The sequence below is a fragment of the Rhinoraja longicauda genome, chromosome 11, assembly GCF_053455715.1.
Source record: "Rhinoraja longicauda isolate Sanriku21f chromosome 11, sRhiLon1.1, whole genome shotgun sequence".
In the NCBI taxonomy this organism is placed as follows: domain Eukaryota; kingdom Metazoa; phylum Chordata; class Chondrichthyes; order Rajiformes; family Arhynchobatidae; genus Rhinoraja; species Rhinoraja longicauda.
The window spans coordinates 57803050-57820632 of NC_135963.1; the positions used below are offsets into that span (position 1 = coordinate 57803050).

Sequence of the window (17583 nt, forward strand, 5' to 3'; positions counted from 1 at the left end):
CCTGACACCCGTACTGATCAAGAATCTGTCAATCTCTGCCTTAAAAATATCAATTGACTTGGCTTCCTTCTTCAGTCTGAAGAAGGGTCTGGACCCGAAACATCACCCATTCCTTCTCTCCTGAGATGCTGCCTGACCTGCTGAGTTACTCCAGCATTTTGTGAATAAAATGGCCTCCACAGCTGTCCGTAGCAAAGAATCCCACAGATTAAGGAATAAAATTGATAATTATACCAGAACAAGGTTATTAAGTGCATCTGCTTTCATTCATTACAATCATTCCATTCTTTTAAATCTTTATTTTGACAGCGACCCTTTACCCTTTTTATGTTTAGTTTAGTTTACTGTTGTCACGTGTACCGAGTGAAAAGCTTTTTTTAGTTGCGTGCTATCCCGTGAGCAGAATGATTATACATGATTACAATCAAGCCGTGCACAGTCTACAGATACAGGATAAAAGAGCTAATGTTTAGTTTAGTTTAGAGATACACTGTGCGGGAATAGGCCCTTTGGCCCTGACCTGCGATCGCCGCACATTAACACTATCCCACACACGCTAGGGACAATTTGATATTTTTACACCAAGCAAATTAACCTACAAACAAGCACGTCTTTGGAGTGTGGGAGGAAACTGAAGATCTCGTAGAAAACCCACGCGGTCACGGGGAGAACGTACAAACTCCGCACAGACAGCACCCGTAGTCAGGATCTGGCGCTGCAAGGCAGCAACTCTACCGCTGCGCCACCGTGCCGCCCTAAAAGGTTACATCTGATAAAGTTGTTGCGTGCTACCCAGTCAGTGGAAAGGTTATAGATTTTAAAAAATCAAAATAAAATGTATTCGGCCATTTGGCCCATCTTGAGATGGGATCACGTTGTCCCTGAACTCTCTCTGTTTCCCACTGAAGGGCTTGGGACTCGTTCTGTAAGGGTGTGTGTCCGTTAACTGCATTTGCGGTATCGTTGTGGTGTTGCCAAGGTCTATCATGGAGGCACAAAGGTTGTGGAATCAAATGGTGAAGGCAAAGCCATGCTAATGGCATGAGGCCAAAGCGTGGGGGGCCGCCGTGAGGGAGGGGGGAGAACAAAGGTGGACCTGGTGCGGGGGGAACGACATGAGGGAGGGGGGACAACAGAGTTGGACCTGGCGCGGGATACGTTGTAACTTTGTCAGCGACCTTTACGTGGCAACTATTTGCATACCTTAGGCATGCAAGCAAAGAATTTCACTGTGACTTGCCACATGTGACAATAAAGTATTCATTCATTCATTCATTCATTCATTCATTCATTCATTCATTCGTATTGTCGTACAGTGTGGAAACAGGCCCTTCACCCCGAATTTGCCCATGCCTATCTATATTAGCCCCACCTGCTTGCGTTGGCCCATATCTCTCCTAATCTGCCCTATCCATGTACCTGCTTAAGTGTTTCTTAAACGTTCGGCTTGTACTTGCCTCAACTACCTCCTACCTCGTGATCTTGTACACCTTTAACAGGATCACCCCTCATCCTCCTGTGCACCAAGGAATAGAGTCCTAGCCTACTCAACCTCTCCCTATAGCTCAGGCCCTGAGTCCTGGGAACATTCTCGTAAGGGCTCATGATTTTCCTTTTGGGTCTTTTGACTGCGTACGGTGAAGGCATCCCATGAGGTAACAGGCCACACTCTACCCACAAGAGCAACATCAGCTCCACTTAAATGGTTCAAGACCTTGGGCAACAACATTGAGAGGTTCCTGGATATGGCCATCTTTTGTAAAACACTCACCCATTGCACCTCCTCTCCCCTGGGGCTCTGCATCTCTATTTTGCCTAATAGAGTCCCACAGTCATACAGCACCAGAACAGGCCCTTCGGCCCATCTTGCCCATGCTGTCCATGATGATCTATCTACACCCGTTTTAGGCCTATATCCCGCCAGACCGTTCCTATACATAGAGTTGTAATTTTCCATACGTCTATATGTTTGTTGCATCCACTCCCCAACTCCACTTCCATTCTAATCCATTAACTAGCAATAATCAATCAATTAACCTTCTCCCCTTTAGATAACCTTTAATGTTATTTAGTTTTAGAGATGCAACGCCATTCGGCCCACCGAGTCTGCACTGACCAGCGATCCCCGCACATTAACACTGGCCTACACACACCAGGAACAATTTACATTTATACCCAAGCCAATTAACCTACAAACCTGCACGTCTTTGGAGTGTGGGAGGAAAGCGAAGATCTCGGAGAAAGTCCACGCAGGTCACGGGGAGAACGTACAAACTCCATACAGACGGTGCCTGTAGTCAGGATCGAACCCGGGTCTCTGGCGCTGTGAGGCGGTAACTCTACCACTGCGCCTGGTGGTTTTTTTGGCCGATATCCCTCTGGATCTTTCCTATCATAAAGTTGTGATTCCACAGGCATGTAAAGGTCTGTGGCATCCATTCCCCAACTCTGTTTCCATTCTATTCCATCGACCAATCAATTAAGCTTCTACCCTTTAGGTAACCTCTAGAAAATATTTCCACTCTCTCCCCCATAAACCCCAACCCTTTCTCCCCCCCCCCCCTCCCTCACCTCCCCCACCTCCCCTGGTTGAAGCCCTGGCTGACCTCGTAGCTATCTCACCCACACAGGTCCATTTCTCACTCCTCCATCCTGCCTCAGCTGCTGACATCCAAACCACCAACCCACATCGTTTCCATATCATAGATGGACACAAAATGCTGGAGTAACTCAGCGGGTCAGGCAGCATTTCTGGAGAACATTGATAGGTGATGTTTTCACAGAGTGCTGGAGTAACTCAGCGGGTCAGGCAGCATCTCTGGAGAACATGGATAGGTGACGTTTCACAGAGTGCTGGAGTAACTCAGCGGGTCAGGCAGCATCTCTGGAGAACATGGATAGGTGACGTCTCGGGTCGGGGGACATTATTCAGACTCAAAACATCAGTACCCCGTTCCTGCCTTCTCCCCATACCCCCTCACTCCGCTATCCTTAAGAGCTCTATCCAGCTCTCTCTTGAAAGCATCCAACGAACTGGCCTCCACTGCCTTCTGAGGCAGAGAATTCCACACCTTCACCACCCTCTGACTGAAAAAGTTCTTCCTCATCTCCGTTCTAAATGGCCTACCCCTTATTCTTAAACTGTGGCCCCTTGTTCTGGACTCCCCCAACATTGGGAACATGTTATCTGCCTCTAATGTGTCCAATCCCCTAATTATCTTATATGTTTCAATAAGATCCCCCCTCATCCTTCTAAATCGCTCCAGCCTTTCAACATACGACAGTCCCGCCATTCCGGGAATTAACCTAGTGAACCTACGCTGCACGCCCTCCATAGCAAGAATATCCTTCCTCAAATTTGGAGACCAAAACTGCACACAGTATTCCAGGTGCGGTCTCACCAGGGCCCGGTACAACTGTAGAAGGACCTCTTTGCTCCTATACTCAACCCCTCTTGTTACGAAGGCCAACATTCCATTGGCTTTCTTCACTGCCTGCTGTACCTGCATGCTTCCTTTCATTGACTGATGCACTAGGACACCCAGATCTCGTTGAACTCCCCCTCCTCCTAACTTGACACCATTCAGATAATAATCTGCCTTTCTATTCTTACTTCCAAAGTGAATAACCTCACACTTATCTACATTAAACTGCATCTGCCATGTATCCGCCCACTCACACAACCTGTCCAAGTCACCCTGCAGCCTTATTGCATCTTCCTCACAATTCACACTACCCCCCAACTTAGTATCATCTGCAAATTTGCTAATGGCTGATCATCCAGAATCAGTACCCCATTCCTACTTTTTCCCAAATATCCCTTGATTCCTTTAGCCCAAAGAGCTCTATCTAGCTTTCTCTTTGAAAGCATCCAGTGAATTGGCCTCCACTGCCTTCTGTGGCAGAGAATTCCACAGATTCACAACTATCTGGGTGAAGAAGTTTTTCCTCAAATCAGTCCTAAATGGCCTACCCCTTATTCTTAAACAGTGACCCCTGGTTCTGGACTCCCCCAACATGGGGAACAATTTTCCTGCATCTAGCCTGTCCAATCCCTTAAGAATGTTATATGTTTCTATAAGATCCCCTCTCATCCTTCTAAATTCCAGTGAATATAAGCTCAAGTCGATCCATTCTTTCATTATTTGTCAGTCCCGCCACCCCGGGGATTCACCTGGTGAACCTACGCTGCACTACCTCAATAGCAAGAATGTCCTTCCGCAAATTAGGAGACCAAAACTACACACAATACTCCAGGTACGGTCCCCACTGACCAGCGATCCCTGCACACTAAAGGGCCTGTCCCACTTAGGCGATCTTTGTGGCGACTGCCGGCGACTGTCAAAGTCGTAGCAGATCGCCAAACTTTTTTTTCACCTGACGACAATGACCACGACAGTGACCACGACAATGACCACGACAATGACCACGACAATGACCACGACAATGACCACGACAATGCCGAGTCAGGTTGAGATTACAGCATCTACAGCTGTCAATGCTTCTCTGGCGTCCTAGTTTTCGCTGAAATCACTGACAAGTCGGTAAGTAGTTGAGAGTTTTGAAATATAACATCTTGTATGGGTTACTTAAAAACCAAGCTTCACTGTAACAAGGAATAAACCGGATTTACTTCCAGTTTACTAATAGCAGTATTAAAAATGTTAATTTTAAAAGCGGTTCAGTGGATTTTTGTGCGGAGTGCGGAGTGTGGGCATTCTTTGAAAATGTAAGGGAGATGCATATCTGGTTTCTGGGTTGCATATCTGGGTTTGGAGCCCACTTTAAATGTAATGGCTGAGGCCAAAAACATCGCGAAAATTCCCACTCTTACCTGACCGTCAAACTGTCGCCTCCAATCTACCCGTCAAATGTCCTGACGGTAAATAAATTGGTTAAACACAAGCATTTTATGGTATTTTGAAATTATTTTACTTATTTTAATATTATGTGCTTCTAAATGTATCTTAAGAGAACCTAGTAAACCTGGGGACAGCGTGCAACCTCCCAACTTCTATAGTCAATTCTCTGACTGATGAAGACCAATGTGCACAAAGCCTTTTTGACCACATTATCTCCCTGCGACTCTCAACCTCATTCTGCCTAGTCGCCGGCAGTCGCCTTAAAATCGCCTACCCTGCGCATACCAGGGACAATTTACATTTATAACCAAGCCAATTAACCTACAAACCTGTACGTCTTTGGAGTGTCTATCTCTCATCTTCTGATTCTGCCTCCTTTCGCCCCTGGTCCCACAGGTTGGTGAGTCCCCTGCTTCCGTCACCCCGACCACTCTGCCTCTCATTACCCTGACAACGGTCCCTCTGCCCGTCTCCCAGCTCCCTCTGTCTTTCAGCGTTAATTTACTGCATCCTCATCACCCATGTCCTCCCCTCTCCGTCTGCCGATCCCCAGCCACAGACTTTGACCCCTTCTGATCACTGGTCTCCACCCACCCTCAACACAGCTTACAGTTTAGTTTATTGTCTCGCGTACCGAGGTACAGTGAAAAGCTGTTGTTGCGTGCGATCCAGTCAGTGGACCGCCAGATTCAGCTCCATCCAAGACCGCAAGAAATTGCAGCAAATTGTGGACGCAGCCCAGGCCATCACACAAACCAACCTCCCCGCCATTGACTCCATCTATACCTCACGCTGCCTCAGCAAGGCCAGCAGCACAATCAAGGACCAGTCACACCCTCTTCCCCCCTCTCCCATCAGGCAAAAGGTACAGAAGTGTGAAAACGCACACCTCCAGATTCAGGGACAGTTTCTTCCCAGCTGTTATCAGGCAACTGAACCATCCTACCACAACCAGAGAGCAGTGCCACATTGGTGACCCTCGGACTAGCCTTGATCGGACTTTGCCGGCTTTACCTTGCACTGAAAGTTATTCCCTTATCATGTATCTGTACACTGTAAATGAATTGACTGCAATCATGTATTGTCTTCTGCCGACTGGATAGCACGCAACAAAAGCTTTTCACTGTACCTCGGTACACGTGACAATAAACTCAACTGACACTGAAGGGAATATCGTTTAGACTGTTTCTTCTTTTAGACGTTCTTCTAGATGTTTAGACAATACCTTCAGATCCATCACATTATATCATCTTACCAGCCCCACCTACTCTCCCTCACTCTCGCCTGCCACTCACTCAGACCTATCAAAGATGGGATCCAAGAAGGATGTTCCAAAGATGTGCAGGTTTGTCAGTCTATTGGCTTCTGTAAGATTGTAAATTGTACTTAGAGTGTAGGATAGTGTTAGTGTACCATTCACACTGTACAGATGCATGATAAGGGAATAACGTTCAGTGCAAGGTAAGGTCAACAAAGTCCGATCAAGGATAGTCCGAGGGTCCCCAATGAGGTAGATAGTAGTTCAGCACTGCTCTCTGGTTGTGGTAGGATGGTTCAGTTGCCTGATAACAGCTGTCCCTGAATCTGGAGGTGTGCGTTTTCACACTTCTGTACCTTTTGCCTGATGGGAGAGGGGAGAAGAGGGAATGGCCGGGGTGAGACTGGTCCTTGATTGCTGTTTGGCGTGGTCTCAGAGGGCCAAGGAGCCATGCTGTATCTCTAACAATTAAAAGATGATATTATGAAGCACAAAGGAATTTTAATCAGACCTGTACCTTATACATTTAAACTGCATGTAATTTTCATCTGTTCAAAGTTTTTTAAAAATTTAGTTACCATTTTACAAATTGGCGGTGCCTTGAATTATGATTACAACATCATTCACCCACTTCAATGACTGATTTGAATTCATATTTTCATCGGTTCATAAGTGATAGGAGAAGAATTAGACCATTCGGCCCATCACGTCTACTCTGCCATTCACTCGTGGTTGATTTGTCTTTCCCTCTCAACCCCATTCTCCTGCCTTCTCCCCATAACCTTTGACACCCTTACCACTCAAGAATCTATCTATCTCTGTATTGAAAACATCCATTGACTTTGGCCTCCATAGCCGTCTGTGGCAATAAATTCCACAGATTCACCACCCTCTGACTAAAGAAATTCCTCCTCATCTCCTTCCTAATGGAACGTCCTTTAATTCTGAGGCTGTGCCCTCTGGTCCTAGACTCTCCCACTAGTGGAAACATCCTCTCCACATCCACTCTATCCAGGCCTTTCATTATTCGAATTATTTGGTTGAACTAAACACCCGATGGATTCACCATTTGGGGTGACTCAAAAGATGCTCTGGTGCAGAAGTCTGAGGGATTCTTGGAAGCAGTACACTACTGTACAATCGGCCATTTCCACAAGCCCGTCAGCTGTTCTCATGGAGGCTCCCCTGCCCGTGGTCTCCACGTTGGAGCTCCCCCTGTGGTCTCAGCACGGAGCTCCCCCCGTGGTCTCTGTGTCAGAGCTCCCCCCGTGGTCTCAGCACGGAGCTCCTCCCCATGGTCTCTGTGTCAGAGCTCCCCCCTGTGGTCTCAGCACAAAGCTCCCCCGTGGTCTCAGCACAAAGCTCCCCCGTGGTCTCAGCACGGAGCTCCCCCTGTGGTCTCAGCACGGAGCTCCCCCTGTGGTCTCAGCATGGAGCTTCCCCCCCATGGCCTCCACGTCGGAGCTCTCTCCCTGGTCTCCACATTGGGTAGTAAGTTTATGCTTACACAGTAGCACTTCCGTTTCTGACTTACGTAACATCTGACTTATTCACGGTTACGTGGCAGGTAGCCCTCACGTGAGTTGTGGCGTGTGTGTGCTCGGGATTACATTAATGGATCCACTAAACAACACTAATTTAAAAGTGAAAATGCTGGAAACGCTCAGAAGGTCAGGCAGCATCCGTGGGAAGGCAAATATGAGGATATAACAAGCTGCGACGGAAGAGGAAAAATTGTGGATGTGGTGTATTTGGAGTCTTTAGACTTTAGAGATGCAGCACGGAAACAGGCCCTTCGGCCCACCGAGTCCATGCCGATCAGTGATCACCCCGCATACTAGCTCTATCCTGCACACCAGGGACAAATTACAATTTTACCAAAACCAATTATCCTACAAACCTGTACGTCTTTGGAGTGTGGGAGGAAACCGGAGCACCCGGAGAAAACCCACGCGGTCACATGGAGAAAGTGTAAACTCCTCACAGAAGTGAAAAGACCAGAAATGGCAGGTTTAGTTTAGTTTAGTTTAGGATGGTGGGTGTATGGAACAAGCTGTTAGAGGAGGTAGTTGAGGCTGGGACTATCCCAACATTTTAAGAAACAGTTGGACAGGTACATGAATATGGCAGGTTTGGAGGGATATGGACCAAACGCGTGCAGGTGGGACTAGTGTAGCTGGGGCATGTTGGCCGGTGTGGGCAAGTTGGGCTGAGGGGCTTGTTTCCATGCGGTATCACTCTATGACTCTATATGGTATCCACATTGTACCAACATGAGCCTTGCCCTTCAATAACAGATTAAGGATGGCACAGTGACCTTGATGGTTGATCCGCTGCCTCACGGCGCCAGAGACCCGGGTTCCATCCTGACCCCGGGCGCTGTCTGTGTGGAGTTTGCACGTTCTTCCTGTGGCCTGGTGGGTGCTCCGGTTTCGTCCCACACCCGAAAGACGTGCGGGTTTGTAGGTTAATTGAGCCAGTGTGCAGGGAGTGGACGAGAAAGTGGGATAGCATAGAACCAGCGTGAACGGGGGATCACCGGTCGGCACGGACTCGGTGGGCCGAAGGGCCTGTTTCCACCCTGTCTCTCTAAACTAAAGAAATGGAGCCTACAGTTAAACTGACCAGTTTAATATTATTTTCAGGAAGAAAACAAGAAAGAGCAAGGTTAAATTTTAGAGAACCTCCACATAATTATGTCGGTTTGCAATCACGCGTTTTCACGAGAGAGGAGAAAAAATAAATAGAGACACACACAAACACACACAAATATCATTATTTAACGTGACAAATCTAGATAAACAGTAGCAATTATAGGAAATCCGTACCAGCAGAATTATTCTGAATATTGATTTGAGGCACCAAAAAATGCCCTTTGAAATTAACAGCAGGTTGAAAATTTAGCCCTCATTAGTCTTGCAAAAGTTGGATTATGAGCCATTAAGTTGCGAGCACTGCTCATATTTGGCCCCAGAGTACATACATAAGTTAATATCCTTTCTGGGCTGTTGTCAATGTGACGTTGCACAGTAATGAAGCATATCTTACCCCTCGGATAACACACGCAAAGGCTCCACACCCGAGAGCCCTTTACTAAAGGCAAGCCGTGACAGGGGAAGGACACAGAGTGCTGGAGTAACTCAATGGGTCAGGCAGCATCTTTAGCTTAGTTCAGTTCAGTTTAGTTTAGTGATACAGCGTGGAAACAGACCCTTTGGCCCACCGAGTCCGCGCCGACCAGCGATCATCGGTACACCAGTTCCATGTTATCCTAGTTTCGCATCCTGCACACTAGGGGCAATTTGCAGAGGCCAATTAACCTACAAACTTGAACGTCTTTAGGGATGTGGGAGGAAACCAGAGCGCCCGGAGGAAGCCACACGGAGAAGGTGCAAACTCCACACACAGACTCAGGATCGAACCGGGGTCTCTGGCACTGAGAGGCAGCGGCTCTACCGCTGTGCCACCGTGCCACCCCTTAACCTCTGGACAACATGGGCAGGTGACGTTGCGGGTCATGACCCTCTGAAGAAGGTTCGCGACCTGAAACGTCATCTATCCAAACTCTCAGGAGATGCTGCCTGGGCCCACTGAGTTACTCCAGCATTTTATCTCCTTTGGTGTAAACCAGCATCTGCAGTTCCTTTTTTTTACCTGCAAAGACAGGTAAAATGGAGGAGAGGGGAAGACAGGAGGAATCACCTAGAAAATAAACTGGAGAATTCAACATCAATTAATTCAACACTAATTAATAATTAGCCACCATAATTAGCTGCTGCTGCATCACACTTTGGCGGTGAAGTTACCCGACAAAGATTAATACTCCAGCTCTCAGTTAATTCTATGCCACATTAGATTTTGTTTGCTTTGTTTCTAAGCTGCCTTCCAGAAGGCATTTTTACTCAAACTACAGCAAGGTGATGGACAAAGGAGAGGTTGGTTCCCATCACTGATGGGAACTGGCCAGTGTTTTTGCTGCTCTACAATTCATCTCGGGATGCGGCCACAAAGGGTGCCTGAGGTTGCAGGGCCTCGGTGTTCTGGGCCTCGGTGCCGATCTCCCCCTGCTCGTTCGTTTTGCTGGACAGCTGGCGGTTCCAGTCGGTGGCGACGTCGTCGTTGTCCCAGATGACCGAAGTCTCTGTGTCGCTGACGTAGCCCACCTCTCCCGTGTAGTGGGTGGGATATATCAGCAGAGGCTCCACAGAGAAGGCCTTCAGGTCCCGAGGATCGTAGAGCATCTTGTAATCCTCGCTGTTCAAAACAAGAGAGCGGGGGTTTAGTGCAAACCGTCTGAAGAAGGGTCTCGACCCGAAAAAGTCACCCATTCCTTCTCCCCAGAGACACTGCCTGTCCCGCTGAGTTACTCCAGCTTTTTGTGTCAATCTTTGGGAATACACTGTCAATCCTTCAAATTTGCTGGGTCTAAATCATAGAACTCCCTACCCAGAGGAGATGGCTGTATGTATAATGGTTTAATGTCAGCTATCACAACATGCTGGAGTAACTCAGCAGGTCAGGCAGCATCTAGGAGAGAGGAAATGGGTGACATTTCGGGTCGAGACCCTTCTTCAATCTCGACCCAAAACGTCACCAATTCTCTCTCTCCTAGTCTCTCCCAACGTCACCCATTCCTTCTCTCCTGAGATGCTGCCTGACCTGCTGAGTTCCTCCAGCATTTTGTGATACCTTCGATTTGTACCAGCATCTGCAGTTATTTCCCTACATGGTTTAATGTCATGGCAAAGCCAGGATAATACTGAACGTAACATACGACAAGGGAGATCTTATGTGATTCTGCTGCAGTTCTTTTAGTTAGGTTTAGTTTAGTTTAGTTTAGAGATACAGTGCGGAAACAGGCCCAACTCTACTGCTGCGCCACAATGCCACCCCAGTTACAGTAGATCATAATTAGATCTGGTCTACTGGGGCGGCCCGGTGGCGCTGCCTCACAGCGCCGGAGACCCTGGTTCGATCTTGACTACGGGTGCTGCCTGTACGGAGTTTGTACGTTTGTAAGTTCTCCCTGTGACCAAGTTGGTTTTCCCACACTCCAAAGACGTGCAGGGCTGTAGGTTAGACAGTAGACAATAGACAATAGGTGCAGGAGGAGGCCATTCGGCCCTTCGAGGCCATTCAATGTGATCATGGCTGATCATTCTCAATCAGTACCCCGTTCCTGCCTGCTCCCCGTACCCCCTGACTCCGCTATCATTAATAGACACGTAACAATTAATATAAGAAAATAACTGCAGATGCTGGTACAAATCGAAGGTATTTATTCACAAAATGCTGGAGTAACTCAGCAAGTCAGGCAGCATCTCAGGAGAGAAGGAATGGGTGACGTTTTGGGTCGAGACCCTTCTTCAGACTGATGTCAGGGGGGCGGGACAAAGGAAGGATATAGGTGGAGACAGGAAGATAGAGGGAGATCTGGGAAGGAGGAGGGGAAGAGAGGGACAGAGGAACTATCTAAAGTTGGAGAAGTCGATGTTCATACCGCTGGGCTGCAAGCTGCCCAGGCGAAATATGAGGTGCTGTTTCTCCAATTTCCGGTGGGCCTCACTATGGCACTGGAGGAGGCCCATGACAGAAAGGTCAGACTGGGAGTGGGAGGGGGAGTTGAAGTGCTCGGTCACCACGTAACAATTAATGACCGGTAACAATTGGAAACTGTCCCTTGGTGTGTGTGTGGGCAGTGTTAATGTGTGGGGATCGCAGGTCGGCACGGACTTGGTTCGTATCTGCAAACTACACTAAACTGAAGTCAGTGTCGGGGTATCAGTCCGTTACTTACTTTGGATGTTTGTTGTACATGATGGGCAGAAACTCGTCCACCGGCAACATCTTGCCAAGCGGTTCAGCGGCGAGCAGTTTTTTGGCTCCTTGCTGGGATATAATGTAAGCCAGTGTCCAGTACGAGTAATCAGCTTCCACCAGGTTCATAACTCCCGGCACAGATTTCTCCGGCTGCTGCACTTGCATTCTTTTTCGACCGATGTAACTGAAGCCAAAGTAAATGGAAAATGTCAGTGAATTTAAATGCGAGGAGAAACGTAGAAACATCGACAATAGGTGCAGGAGGAGGCCATTCGGCCCTTTAAGCCAGCACCGCCATTCAATATGATCTTGGCTGATCATTTAAAATCAGTATCCCCGTTCCCGCCTTCTCCCCATATCTCTTGATTCCTTTAGCCCGAAGAGCTAAATCTAGCTCTCTCTTGAAAACATCCAGTGAATTGGCCTCCACTGCCTTCTGTGGCAGAGAATTCCACAGATTCACAATTCTCTGCATGAAGAAGTTTTTCCTCATCTCAGTCCTAAATGGCCTACACCTTATTCTTAAACTGTGACCCCTTGTTCTGGACTCCCCCAACATCGAGAAGACCGGTATTATTCATAGTCATATCGCGTGGAAACAGGCCCTTCGGCCCAACTTGTCCAACATGTTCCATCAGCACTAGTCCTACCTGCCCACGTTTGGTCCATATCTCTCCAAACCTGTTCTATCCATGTACCCTGCCTGCGTTTGGGCCATATCATGTTTTTAAGATCTCGTAGCAGAATTAGGCCCTTCAGCCCAATTTACTCACATCGACCAATATGTCCCATCTGCCCTAGTCCCACCTGCCTGCATTTGGCCCATATCATGTCTCTTAAAATTTCGGAACAGAATTAGGCCATTCGGCCCATCAAGTCTACTCGGCCATTCTATCAAGGCTGATCAATATTTCCCTCCCAAACCCATTATCCTGCTTCCTCCCCATAACCCCTGACAACCTTACTCATCAAGAATCTGTCAATGTCCTCTTTAAAAATATCCACTGACTTGGCCTCCACAGCGCCCGTAGTCAGGATCCATCCCGGGTCTCTGGTGCTGTGAGGCAGCAACTCTACCACCCATCCTCCCCCCATCTCCTACCACCCATTCAAGAGAGTTGGATATAGCTCTTAGGGTAACGGAATCAGGGGATATGGGGAGAAAGCAGGAACGGGGTACTGATTCTGGATGATCAGCCACGATCATATTGAATGTTGGTGCTGGCTCAAAGGGCCGAATGGTCTCCTCCTGCACTGACTTTCTACATTTCTATGTTTCACCATCAACTCCTGGAACATGGATAGGTGACGTTTCACAGAGTGCTGGAGTAACTCAGCGGGTCAGGCAGCATCTCTGGAGAACATGGATAGGTGACGTTTCACAGAGTGCTGGAGTAACTCAGCGGGTCAGGCAGCATCTCTGGAGAACGGATCTAAGCTGGAGGATGAGGCGGATGTTGGACAACTGCAGCAGGCCTTGAATACCATCACATCCTACAAAGGAAAATCAGGGGCAACTCAGGGGATTGACTGAAATCAAGGGACTGTGATGCATCACACATATATATATATATATTAAAAAATCAGTGTGTCGGTATATATGCATTCACACTGAACATTTTTTAACCGTTTATTATATTCTTTACAGAGTACTATGTGTATGTGTATACATATGTGTGTAAAAAATAATAATTTCAAGATGAGAGTTGGATTTAGCCCTAAGAGCTAACTGAATCAAGGGATACGGGACAAAGCAGGAACGGGGTACTGATCTTGGATGATCAGCCATGATCATATTGAATAATCAAAGGGCCGAATGGCCTACTCCTGCACCTGTTTTCTATGTTTCTATGTGTGTATGTGTATGTGTATAAGCATGTACATGTATATGTATATGTGTGTATATGTATCTGTACACACACTAAGCTTATTTTTTGCGTTTATCATATTGTTGACAGTGTACTATGTTTGCAAATTCTGTTGAGCCTCTGCAAGTAAGAATTTCGTTGATCTATCTGGGACACATGACAACAAAACACTCTTGGATAGGTGACATTTCGAGTCGGGACTCTTCTTCCAAGTGAAGAAGGGTCCCGACCCAAAACCTTAACCATGTTCTGCAGAGATGCTGCCTGACCTGCTGAGTTACTCCAGCACTCTGTGTCTCTTCTCATCAAGTGTTGCCTGCGGGCCTTATAGCCGGAAATGTTTTACTGCTGGACTCGTAGATCGTACAAAATCATGAGAGGAACAGATCATACAAAATCATGAGAGGAATAGATCGTACAAAATCATGAGAGGAATAGATCGGGCAGATGCACAGAGTCTTTTACCCAGAGTAGGGAAATCGAGGACCAGAGGACACAGGTTTAAGGTGAAGTGGAAAAGATTTAATAGGAATCTCAGGGGTGACTTTTTCACACAAAGGGTGGTGGGTGTATGGAACAAGCTGCCAGAGGAGGTAGTTGAGGCAGGTAGGACTAGTGTAGCTGGGACATTGTTGGCCGGTGTGGGCGAGTTGTGCCGAAGGACCTGTTTCCACACTGGTATCACTCCAATACTCTATGACTGTGGCTTGCTCGCCTTGCCCGCCTTGCCCACTGCGGACAGAGGACCTGTGCCAGGGACCAGGAACCCACCTGGTCCGCCCAGAGTGGGAAGAGTTGGACGGAGTGCAGTCCTTCAGCCTACCTGCATCTTCCAACCATGGAGAACGCGCCGTTTTCAAGATGGTGGCGGACGGAGGAGAGCATCGGTGCCTCCAGGACAACGGGATAACAAAATAAGATTCCACTCTTGAAAACCAGAAACATATCGTACAGTCTCGGTGAGGTCTACCATTACACTACAATCGAAGATAGACACAAAAAGCTGGAGTAACTCAATGGGACAGGCAGCATCTCTGGAGAGAAGGAATGGGCCACAGAGATGTTGCCTGTCCCACCGTTACTGCAGTTTTTTGTGTCAATCTTCAGTTTAAACCAGCATCTGCAGTTCCTTCCTAAACATTACACTGCAATCTGTTCTCGTCTATGATTGTGCTTATCTATAGTCTTAGGACTGGATTGTATACGATTGTATACCATGCTATTGAGGGCGTGCAGTATAGGTTTACTAGGTTAATTCCCGGAATGGCGGGACTGTCATATGTTGAAAGACTGGAGCGACTAGGCTTGTATACACTGGAATTTAGAAGGATGAGAGGGGATCTTATCGAAACGTATAAGATTATTAAGGGGTTGGACACGTTAGAGGCAGTTAACATGTTCCCAATGTTGGGGGAGTCCAGAACCAGGGGCCACAGTTTAAGAATAAGGGGTAGGCCATTTAGAACGGAGATGAGGAAAAACCTTTTCAGTCAGAGAGTTGTGAATCTGTGGAATTCTCTGCCTCAGAAGGCAGTGGAGGCCAAGTCTCTGAATGCATTTAAGAGAGAGCTAGATGGAGCTCTTAAGGATAGCGGAGTCAGGGGGTATGGGGAGAGCGCAGAAACGAGGTACTGATTGAGAATGATCAGCCATGATCACATTGAATGACGGTGCTGGCTCGAAGGGCCGAATGGCCTCCTCCTGCACCTATTGTCTATTGTCTATACAAAACGAAGATTTTCACTGTGCCCAGGTTCATAGGTACATGTGATAATAAAATATCACCATCATTCATGATGCATTTTGTGAATCTGTTTCATGGACAATCCACTCACATGAGATCCCAATCCAGCTGGTTCTGCTCAATATCTTCCATCAGCTTTGCTATTTTCCTTCGAAAATGTGGCTTAAATCTATTGTCATCTTCCAAGACAAGAACCTTCTTCAGACCTTGGTCAACGACCTGCAAGACAAGGCGCATACAGAGTCATAAAGAGTCATAGAGTGATACAATGTGGAAACAGGCCCTTCGGCCCAACTTGCCACCATGACCCAGCAAACTAGTCCCACCTGCATGCTAATGATGTCAGTAGTGCTAAGACCAATTTTATAGGAAGGTTCATATCTCTCCAAACCTGTCCTATCCATGTACCTGTCCAAATGTTTCTTAAACGTTGGGATAGTCCCAGCCTCAACTACCTCCTCTGGCAGCTTGTTCCATACACCCAACCACCATTTGTGTGGAAAAAGTTACCCCTCAGATTCCTATTAAGTCGTTTCCCCTCCACCTTGAACCTTCTTACAAAATGAGTCTTTGCGCAAGTGACATTATTAGCAGCCAGCATCATCCGAGACCCACACCACCCTGGCCACACACTCATTTCACCCCTGCCATCGGGAAGAAGGTACAGGAGCCTGAAAACTGTAAGGTCCAGGTTCAGGAACAGCTTCTTCCCAACAACCATCAAACTATTGAACGTTGCAAACACCAAGTCAACCTCCAACTATCCTGGTTGGACGGGGGACTTTGGACCTTTGTCTTGCTTTGCACTAATATTCTTTTTCTTATTCATTGAACTTCTTTTATTGTTTGTTGTTGTTATGTTATCCATTAAGGTTTACAGACCTGTTGTCAATGGTTCGATGGTGATTTTATTGTCACATGGGTGAAGTGCAAACAGTGAAATTCTTTTTCATACAAACCGTGCAGTAGATTATTGCTGTACCCTCGATCCTTGATTAGCAAGTGTACACAAATAATCTGCTGAATCCCGCACGCAAGAGGCGCCATGTTTTGGAGCCATTTACCGAGTCCAGATCGTGTGATAGGAGCAGAATTAGGCCATTCGGCCCATCAAGTCTATTCCGCCATTCAATCATGGCTGATCTATCTCTCCCTCCTAACCCCATTCTCCTGCCTTCTCCCCATAACATCTGACACCCGTACTAATCAAGAATCGACCTATCTCTGCTTTAAAAATATCCACTGACTTGTGGCCTCCACAGCCATCTGTGGCAAAGCATTCCACAGATTCACCACCCTCTGACTCAAGAATGCAGGGTTTCAACAAGTGGATCAAAGCAGGCTGAAGGCTAGAACATGAATATCTTTAAGTGGTGTCTCATCGCTCTGAGGAAATTCCGAGTTATTCAACTGAACCAAAACTGTAAATTTTCTGAAGACAGAGTTCATGCGAGCAGTTCTGTGCTCCAACTACAGATGGCGCTATTTTGTCACGTAGGGTGATGCAGTGTGGAAACAGGCCCTTCGGCCCAACTTGCCCACACCGGCCAACATGCCCAGCGACACTAGTCCCACCTGCCTGCGTTTGGCCCATCTATCTATGTATTACTAAAACTCTCATCTTGTACATTTCTGGGGTTGTGGGTTTGTGGATAGATTTGTTCCCGAGATTTTAGGCCCACCCTACTCACCATTCCCCCGCGGTCTCGATTGATCAATTTTTGTCACATTTTAAAAACAATTAACTTAATAAGCTTTAATAAATGCGCTCCCCCACCCCTCTGGCTGGGAGGACCGGTGCCCATCCCAGCATGCCCCGTGCCTGACCTTCCTCCCATGGTGCAGCGCGGCGGCAGAGGGTCACACAAGATGGCCGTCGCCGCCGAGCTGCCACTGCAGGAGAGGTTTGCACCCAACGGGTCCACGGCTTGCTCTGGCCGATGTGATGGCCGCCCGGGGCCGAGGTGAGTGGCTCCCTCTCCCCTTTCCTCTCCCCCTCTCGCCTGCCCACGGTCCCGGGGGACACTCCCC

At 47.5% G+C, this 17583-nt stretch overlaps 1 protein-coding gene across 1 annotated transcript in view; it reads right to left on the minus strand.

Moving 5' to 3' along the window:
- Window positions 1-8810: 8810 nt before the first annotated feature.
- Window positions 8811-17583, minus strand: part of LOC144597961 (procollagen galactosyltransferase 2-like) — a 65114-nt gene continuing 56341 nt past the window's right edge. The window contains exons 9-11 of the mRNA XM_078407807.1: window positions 15644-15771; window positions 11918-12124; window positions 8811-10374 (exon numbers count right to left, since the gene is read on the minus strand). Of these exons, the coding sequence (XP_078263933.1) occupies window positions 10101-10374; window positions 11918-12124; window positions 15644-15771 (609 nt within the window). The 3' untranslated portion in view covers window positions 8811-10100. The remainder of the gene's footprint in view (window positions 10375-11917; window positions 12125-15643; window positions 15772-17583) is intronic.